The sequence below is a fragment of the Nematocida parisii genome, assembly GCF_000250985.1.
Source record: "Nematocida parisii ERTm1 unplaced genomic scaffold supercont1.9, whole genome shotgun sequence".
Lineage (NCBI taxonomy): Eukaryota > Fungi > Microsporidia > Nematocida > Nematocida parisii.
In genome coordinates, this window is record NW_013524654.1 from 56550 (window position 1) to 65856 (window position 9307).

The 9307-nt window shown below is 37.9% G+C and overlaps 6 protein-coding genes across 6 annotated transcripts; 1 reads left to right on the plus strand and 5 right to left on the minus strand.

The window, feature by feature from the left end:
- Positions 1-26: 26 nt before the first annotated feature.
- Positions 27-2780, minus strand: NEPG_02588 (uncharacterized protein; the record flags this gene model as incomplete). The annotated part of the gene is made up of 1 exon (XM_013204961.1): positions 27-2780. One exon carries the CDS (start codon positions 2778-2780, stop codon positions 36-38), a length of 2745 nt encoding a protein of 914 aa, XP_013060415.1. The 3' UTR covers positions 27-35.
- A 767-nt stretch (positions 2781-3547) lies between these two features.
- Positions 3548-4894, minus strand: NEPG_02589 (uncharacterized protein; the record flags this gene model as incomplete). The annotated part of the gene is made up of 1 exon (XM_013204962.1): positions 3548-4894. The coding sequence occupies one exon, from the start codon at positions 4892-4894 to the stop codon at positions 3548-3550; it is 1347 nt and encodes a 448-aa protein (XP_013060416.1).
- NEPG_02590 (uncharacterized protein) lies at positions 4888-6177 on the minus strand (the record flags this gene model as incomplete). Its single annotated transcript, XM_013204963.1, has 1 exon — positions 4888-6177. The coding sequence occupies one exon, from the start codon at positions 6175-6177 to the stop codon at positions 4888-4890; it is 1290 nt and encodes a 429-aa protein (XP_013060417.1).
- An 84-nt stretch (positions 6178-6261) lies between these two features.
- NEPG_02591 (uncharacterized protein) lies at positions 6262-6480 on the minus strand (the record flags this gene model as incomplete). The annotated part of the gene is made up of 1 exon (XM_013204964.1): positions 6262-6480. The coding sequence occupies one exon, from the start codon at positions 6478-6480 to the stop codon at positions 6262-6264; it is 219 nt and encodes a 72-aa protein (XP_013060418.1).
- Positions 6481-7219: 739 nt separating this feature from the next.
- Positions 7220-7820, minus strand: NEPG_02592 (uncharacterized protein; the record flags this gene model as incomplete). Its single annotated transcript, XM_013204965.1, has 1 exon — positions 7220-7820. One exon carries the CDS (start codon positions 7818-7820, stop codon positions 7407-7409), a length of 414 nt encoding a protein of 137 aa, XP_013060419.1. The 3' UTR covers positions 7220-7406.
- Positions 7821-7984: 164 nt separating this feature from the next.
- NEPG_02593 (uncharacterized protein) lies at positions 7985-9295 on the plus strand (the record flags this gene model as incomplete). The annotated part of the gene is made up of 1 exon (XM_013204966.1): positions 7985-9295. One exon carries the CDS (start codon positions 7985-7987, stop codon positions 9293-9295), a length of 1311 nt encoding a protein of 436 aa, XP_013060420.1.
- Positions 9296-9307: the final 12 nt, after the last annotated feature.

Below are 9307 nucleotides of genomic sequence, written 5' to 3' on the forward strand. Positions count from 1 at the left end.
TAAAAACAAAGCAAGGAATATGTTCATAGGAATGTCTAGAAAAGAGTACTAGCACTCTTAACTAATATTCTGGGCTTACATTCTTGGAAAAACAAATGTATTTTGTTGTATTTCTCTAAGCATGCCTCTGTTCTGTCCTGGCACAAAAGACCTTTTGTATTATCCAATAGACTAAGAACCTTTTCTTTTTCAAGCACCCCCAAATTAATTAGTTGCAAACATGCACTGGACATACTCCTATGGTCTACTGTATTGTATATAAATTCAACTATCTGCAGAGAAAGTGAGTTCATCCGGCTAGCATGAATGAGCCATGCTGTGAAAATATCGTTTGATGTATACCTATCAACTGGCTGCATGCTTAGTTTTATAATAGACACCACCTCGCTTAAGGCGTTGGGCATTGTATCAATCAGGCTGCCAAAAACCGACTGGAAGATAGAATCACTAGCAAGAATCTGAAACATGTGTGAATTGCCTCTATAAACCTGTAATATAGACTTAAAGGACTGAAGTGTGCCGTTCTTGGAAAAGTTGCTGAGAAATATATTTTGTATTAATAGAGTGGCCTCACTGCAGGTTAAATCAAGCGCAGCTGCTTCCAAAATATTATACTCAATTTTTTTGTAGTATTGCATGTAGTTCAGATTGCAGGCAGCTGCAAGTAGAACTGAGTCTCTTTCGATTTCTGTGTCAAGCAAAACACTTCCCAAAATATTCTCAGTGAATCGCACAATAGAACTATCGCAGGAGAATGCTTGCCCGCTGGTTTCAATTAGGAAGGATTCAATGATAGCGGACTTATAGAATATAGTGTCTATTTTCCCCCATAGCATAAGGAAATTATAGTTTTGTTTTTTGTCATCTATTGCATAGTTTATCATGTCAATAGGCATATACCCATAGGACTCATCTTTGCTTTTGATCTTTTCCATCTCTATGTTAATATAATGTTTTATAATGCATCGCATATAGCTGCCTGTATGCTTGTACCTTTCTTTTAGCTGGGTTAGCATATCCTGCACATCATCGGAGGCACTGTTTAAGTTTTCTACAACATAAATTTTCGAATGCCCTTTTGATACCATCAGTGCTACTCCACTCTGCACTTCTTTAAATGTGTATATAATCTGAATACCATTTTTAACAAATATGTCTGGGCGCCCATTGCTTCTTTTCCCAGACTCAACCATCTCACAAACAACTTGTACATCTTGGTTCTTTGAGAGACACTTACAGACTTCCTGTATATGGCGCTGGGTGTCTCTTTGATGCTTTCCACTTAGTTCTTGCTCGCTGCAGACTGCCTCTAAATAGTTGATCGCTTCTTCAAGAGCTTTAGTATGCCCTGCTACTTCCCGTATAAGATAGAGCATGTTAATTAAGCCAGAGCACAGTTCATTCCTGCTGTTTCTTAAATAGTCAATTTTAGAGCTGCCCAGTCCAGCCACTACTTTACACCAGTCAAGATGCATGCTATAATTTATATTTTCTTTGGGCGTGCTGTGTGTAGAGAAAAATTCTACTAATACCTCAGATGCGCCAGGCATGTGCTCAGTGGTGTACTTTCTTGTTTCTGGGTCAAAGGCAAAGCAGCAGAACAGGCCTAGAAGAGTGGCCTCAACACAATTACTGTAGTACTTTGAATAGTCATCTGTAGAAATAGGTTTTCCGCCACTGTATATTGGAACCCTTGTGTAGTCAGGCAGCTCTGTATTTTCAAAGAAGAGAATTCCATTTGAATGTTTTAATTCCTCCAGCTTACATAAATACGCAGTATACTCAGAAGGAGCCAGATCACCACCTCGTTGCATAAACAGGCTATTCAATACTTTTTGCGCATGCTCCTTCTTATTACACGCACGCCCATCAATATTATTTATATAATCAGTAAGAAGGGTGTATACAGCCCCTACGAATTTAATGTACATGTCTGCTGAGTCAATAAACTCGTATATGTACGACTGAATCAGAAACTGCGGAGTATTCATGAACTCGCCTGACATGAACTGTTTATATGTGGCTGGCTCTGCAAGAGTGGCGGGTATGACCAATGCAGCCTGGTGTGCTGCTGATTTAAAGAAATTCACGGTTTTTTCTGTTTTTGTTTGAGTGATCTTCCTTTCTTTGTAAACAGGGTTTATATCCTTTAGGCGCATGTCCAAGTTGGCATAGAAGCCATCTGCATCTTGTTTCCTCAGAACCAGACGCATGCTGCTTTCTTCGCTTTTGGTAGTATTAACCCTCTCTACTTTGATGGAAACGTCCACGCCTTCAGAGAGCAGAAGTAAAGCACTTAGAACGTACAATACATCTGGGGTTTTTCTGTGCTCTGCAATAAACCGAGAAAATGAATTAGATATTCCCGATGAAATTGATAGATCGCCCATGGCAGATGGAAACATATGTATAATCTGCTGGTAGTAGCTATATAAATATCCCTCCGTTTCCCCAGAGCCTCCATCTTCTTCACGCGCGTTGTCTTGCCCTGGCTTTCTAGTATAAATATAATCTATCACATTGCCATAATTTGGGTTATTCGCCTTCTTCACGCTATATGATATATCTATCTCGGGGGAGAAGAATCTCTTGTTGTGCATATGCCCGCTTTTGTGCAGGATGTGTCCACGTATAGGGCTAAGCGCCCCGCCTGGATTGATGTATTCAGTTTTATTGGCACCAAACTGAGTGCACTCTACTTTCTTTATTTCTTCTAGTTCTAGCTGTGCGCATATAAAACGCGCCATTAGTAATATTTTTATGATTTCGCTAAATTGCATCCGTTAAAAAATTAAAATCATTTAGTTGATATTTAAGACAATTAGGAGTAGCACCACATTCCAGGGTATGTTGACCTATTAGTTATTTAACTTCCTCTATTTGTGGCATAGTTTAAAATTCTGTCTGTTTGGTCTGTTGTTTAATACATACTCCAGAAGTGGTTATAAAATGCATAATACCCCCCTTTCCATAAAATGCAGTAACAAGAAAAAATTAATGTTTAATTTCTAGTGCATTCGACAGAAGCCAGAAAAGCATGAAGGTTTAAATGTTTCATCATATAAAATAGCTATAATAATATATCGTTTGCATGCTCTGGGCTGTCCATTGCTGTATAACAATATTTGTGCATGTATCTGATATGGAATAAATAAACTGTAAATTTGGCTTTTATTAAAATAAAAATAGAAATAGTCAGTCTATGAATTTTAAGTTATTCGGGTTATAGGTAGTTAAATAAATAAATGGCCTAATAAGCAACTAACACCGCGCAGAGTCTTTTCTGTTAGTATTATAGACATGTGTTTTATAATAAATAATTGATAAGTTGATCTATAATAATAAATGCTATGTAAGTGAATTAATTTGTATACTGCACAGTCTGTATTAAACTATTTTAATAGCACTGCCCATAAGATAATATATAGCCCGAATGCCCCAAAGATAATATGCTTTCCAGATCATAATATTGAAGATATATCTCTATCTTTCTATGCTCTGCATATGATGCACGTAAGCATATGTTATACTTTTAAATATTCTGAAGCTATCCTAGTTGGTTCTGCCCTTCAGATCCATTAACAGCTGGATTCTCCTTTTCTGGTTCTGCATTCTCCTCATCTTCTGCTGCTATCTCATTATATATACTCTCATTTGTTGCTATATTTATATGGCCTATAGCCTTTAACATACTGATTAATATTAGGCTCATTTCTCTGCCATATTCAGGACTATAATCATGCAAAATCTTTTTTCCCAACAAACCCATACTGGCTTCTACTCCATTAACTATCTTACACAGCTTTATTCTATATCCCTCCATCTGCTTCATTCCCATTAGCATCTTATCAATCTCAGTTAATTCATGCAATTTTTTTAATATATTGTTGGTGATTGCATTTATAGAGCTTATACTATCCATTTCGTCTAAATCCGGCACTATCACATCGGTTACTTTATCATAAATACTTTTGCTATATTTCTCCAGGGCTGCAGAAATAACCATCTCTATTCTTCTCGCTAGTTTGCATGCTATGGTTAAAATATAATTGGCTGTTAACAGTAGATCTTTAGTATCTTCATTCAGACATTGCAGTGTTCGCATAGACCTAATCATAGACAGCGGGCATAACATCATAGATGACAGACTTGCCATTTTAGTCAATCTACTTTCTTCAAGTTCGCATGTCTCTTTTCGCAACTCCTGCAAAACATTCATCTTTATACGTTCTTTTTTCACTTTTAATATAATTTCTGCCTGCTTGTTTCTTGTGCTGTGTATTAATGCATGCAGCTTTTTTGGGCATGTTTTCTTTTCCTTCTCATTTACTTTTAGCACTGTCTTAAGAGCCGCTATTATATTTTCTAGTGCCACAACGCTATCCCCCCACGCATCCAAGCATATTTTCTGGTCCTCTACAGCCATGATTTCAAAGCACTGAGTTATAATACTTGCAAATCGATCTTTTTCAACACTAGCCACACCAATTACAGCAAGAAGAAGTGTATTAACATGATCATTGCGTACTCTATATGTACCCGCCTTCTCTGCGTTCAAAATGCTGTTCATAATCAAAACAAGATACCGCATGTTTGCTCCGTTGTTAGTTAAGCACCCGACTATCTTCATCCCCACGTCTGTGCCGGAATTTATAAGAACATCAGACAGCATGCCTATTTTGTATTTTGGAATTACTTCATTTGTAAGAATTTCCCTCTTTATAGTCTTTGCTAGATACTGCGCAGGATTTTTATAGTATTCTGTGCGGTTGTATATTAGAGACACCTCTCCAACATAAAACTTGCGCAGCCGAGTTTCAGCATCCTCTAGTATTATGTGTGGGAACATGATGTTTTTGATCTTTAAAAACCCATAAATATACGAAATTACCATCCAACCTCCTTTTCGTCAAAGTTTATGGTTCTTAATCCATTCTCTAAAAAGCGAACTATGTAATTGTTCTTGTCCAGATTATTTTTTTCTATCCAGTATGCAAGCTGTATAAATAGCTGGGCCATATTTGATGACCTGTCTTGGATAAAAGTGTCTAAAAAGAAACTGTTTATACCAGAATTTACATCGCTTTCTTCCTGTGTAATTGCTTCTACAAAATAGTCTATTCTTCCTCCAATACCAATATCGCGGTTAAACAGCAAGCTCAAATATGTATTATACAGGCAGTGCCAGTACAATTCACTTTTTTGGTAAGGAATGCCATTATTTAAGTACTTTGTGTAAACCTCTGCATCAAAATACAAATTTCCCTTCTGCTTTTCCATATGCACCAATTCTGAATACTCCAAAAGTCCCATGATCACCTCCTCTTCACATGGCACGGTATTTTTAGACGGGCACGTTTCTTCTTTTTCTATGCATGCGCCAGCTCCAGTACTAGTGCCAGCCCCCTCTTCTGTTTCCTGCGCTGGCAGCTCGGGAAAAGAATCAAAATATCTGTCAAACACAGACTCTGCCACTCTGTACAGACTGTTTGGGCTCTTCTTTTTCTTGCTTGACATGCACTCCTGCAGCAGGTCATGAACAGTTTGAATAAAAGAGTGCGCATTTGGCACTGTGTCTATGTACATGTTTATATATCCCTCAATGAGAAACTTTGGACTGTTCATAAACCGCCCGGTCCTGTAGTCTTCCAATGTGGTTGGCTCTACAAACTTTTCTTTCTGTAGAACTGGGTTGGTTCTATTTCTTATAAAGAACTGAATTATATTTTTCACTGTGTTGTCGTTGCTAAATGGCCCTATGTCAATCCGAAATAACTCCTCTGTATTATTGGCCTTGCACAAAACAATATCCGCTCTATCCATGCTATTTTTAACTGCAAGAGGAACATTAACTCCCTCGGAAATAAGCAAGAGACACGCAAGCAGCCTGTAGTCAATACCAGTATCTCTGTGGTTTTGCAGAAATGCATAAAAAGACTGCTGATTGCTTGATTCTATGGACAGCTTATTGTTATGCGATGGAAACATGCTAATAAAGGTGTTAAAGAATTCCCTTATGTATTTCACTACCTCCTTTTCCCCATGCAGAACAGTATGAACCCGGTCCTCTTCCTTTGATTCTATAAATATAATTTGGATGTCTTCTTCTGCAAGCTTTGTAATCTTCAGCTTACGTGCTATGTTTATCTGGCCAGAAAGCAGCCTTTTATTTTCCATGTGCTTAAGGCGGGTGGATAGATATGCTCTTAGTGGGTGCAGAGCGCCTTTCTGCTCACTACTAACTTTCCTCTCTCTCCCCCATTAATTGTATATTTTTCTATTTCTTGTATTTCTTTTATTAGAAACTCTGCAGATGCCTTGCATGTCTGAATAATAATAATAATCACCAGAAGAAACAGAAAATGTTTTGTATTTCCTGGTTTTTGTTTCCATGCTAAGTTCTTCTCTAAAATAGGATTCCTTCTTGCTACATTCGTAAAAACCTGCTATCTTAGACTGTGTCTTATCTTTTATCCGCATTTTTATTATCTATAAATATATTTTATTTATATTTATAATATGTAAATTAAACAGCATCTTTTTCAGACTATTATATAAAAATGTATTTTCTATTATTATTATAAAGAAAGAATACAATAATAGCAATACTCCAACTAAAATATCTGCAACTCAAAGAATAAAAGAAAATCATCTTTGCTGATTTCTCATAGGAATATGGGTCCTATACTCGTCTTTGGGCTATTCTACTAGCGGAATATACTTCTTTCAGAATAAAAAGTGCTGCTTCACTATGCGTAGGTTTCTGAAATGAAAATCGCTTGTTAAATAAATGGTTACACCTCATGTTTACATATGGCTGTATTAGAAGCAGGGGCCTTCTGGGTTTACTCTGGCACCTTCTATCGCATAGTCTTTAACTAGCATTGTATTATTTAGATTTATGATAGCACTTGCTTGAAATAGAAAAGAGTACTCAAATGAGATATATAACTCCAGTATCAGAAAAGGATATACTATGTTTTTTCTATCTTGCCTGTGCATATCCAGGCTTGGGTTATTTTTAGTTTTATTTTATTTTTCGGTTTTTCTCTTTTTATGGGGTAGTCTAAAAATAAAAGAGGTTTATTTCAACTCTAATTTTTTAATTATTTAACAGGAACTGTGGCTTGAAAGAAAATTTGTAAATACTAATTTAATTGGGCCATTATCTTGTTCCATCCTATGTAAGTCATAAATAATATTTGTTTTTAATAAAGCATGGTTAGTTCACAATTTATTGTTACACTATGATATGTTTTTGTGCAGCTCAATAATTTATTTAGATGCCTATACCTCGAAATAACCCGAAAAGCACTGCTTAATTCGCCTATGCTTTAATTTTATTTTTGTACTAATATTTGTAAGAGAACTGTACTTTGGATTATATATAAGAAGGTAGAAATATTTTATAGAAGTGCATTTAACTCTTTTTGTGCGCATGGCATCTTTACTGTGCTGAGCGAGATTTGTACATTAAGTCTATGCAGCCGGTTCCGAAACATAATAAAGTCTTTTTTAAAAGTTCCAATAATTATTTTTGCTGTGCATACGCCTGGTGCTCTGTGAAAGAGAACAAACTGCTTTACAATATAGCCCGAAATATAATTTCTGGTTGAAATATTTTCAGTAAAGTATGCGACTGTTTTTTCAAATTGTGGCTTGGCTGGCCAGTTCATCTGTGAATCTAGCCACCCAGTGATCCAGTTGGGAATCTTTAAGTCTTCTATGCTAGGAGTTTTCTGCTTCTTTACCCAATCAAATATCTTATAAAGTGGATCAAGATTTTTAACAGAGACCATATTCATCTTTTTTATCTTCATCAAATCGTTGTAGTTTATGCCTAGTACTGTTTGTATGGCAGGCGGCTCATTTTCATCCTGTCGAAGTGGTATGCTAAGCAAAGAATGCTTTTTCTCTTTTTCTATTATATGCACAAAGAACAACTGCAGTTATAGAAATAGCATTATGGAATATTTTTGCAAAAATGAAGACAGAAACTGCACAGAGCAACGGACAAAATATTGCAGTGGCACAAGAAAAAGAAAGAAAGAAAAGAGACTTTGGACTTCCTGCAGGCATAGTAGAGCACTTTGCAGAGAAAGGGGTTACAAGAGAAGAGCTTGCAGAGCTGGAAATAGACAGCATACTAGAGCAAACAGGAGATCTGGATGGAAAGGCAATGAACAAGGCCGTGCAGACTGTGCTAAAAACCACACGAAACATGGAGCAGCTGCGCACACGGTTAGAAATGCTTACTGGCCGGAAGAGTGACGAAGACACATATATAAGCGTAGTCAACAGTGTGCTGTACGCGCACAAACACACTCTGTATACCGAAGACAGAGAAGCTCTCCATGGGTATGCATACACACTTGCCACAGAGGCCGAGCATGCAAATGTAAAGCACATTGGCCGCGTTCTGCTTGCACATCTCCCAATAGAAGATGGTGTGCTTGTGCCCTTTATAGAGGAAAAGATGGCTAGCTTCTTCCCAGACACAGAGGACCTTGTTCCAGGACAGGAGGAGCGCATGGAGCAGCACGTCGCTCTATTTGCAGGCACACGGCAGAGCAAGAAGAACCTGTATAACTACATATCTGTTCGAGCAGACACTCTGTGTGTGCTGGCCAAGCGGGCAGTTAGTCCTCTTCCTGTGTGGAAGCAAGTGCTTTTCATCTACAAGAGAGCGCACAAAGAAACAATTCCTGCAGAGAAAGTGCGCGCCCTGGGCCTTGCAGTGCTCAAGACCCTGCGCACAGAAAAGGACCTTGTAGCCGCATCATCCCAGTACGTACAGAACATGCGCATAGTTACGCATGACTTTGTGTACGCACAGGCCATTCTATCTGCCCTGCTGGCTCTTCCAGAAACAGAAGAGACTGCGCACGCAATAGAAAAACTGTGCATATACGCACTCACAGAGAAAAGGTGCACAGTGCACTCTCTCCGAGGCATGGGAATTGCAAAGATGCCAAGAAAGCTGCTTTTCTCCATGCTGAAAAAGGTCAGATCAGAGAAAATAAATCTCTATGCATTTGCTCCTGTGGCTAAGCAACTTGTGCGAGAGCTTAAGCAGAGCCCAGAGGACTTAGCAGCTCTTGAGAAATACATAGCTGGTGTGCTAGGCGCCAAAACCCATATAGGCCTGAGGGACACTCTTAAAAACATTATTAAAATAACCCATCCAGAGAAGCTACAGAAAAAGCAGCGAGAGCCAAAGAAGAGCAGTGAATCAGCAGGAGATGCAACAACTGCTCAAGGTATTACATCCATTGAAGAAGAAAATAAGCAATAAGAATACTAATTA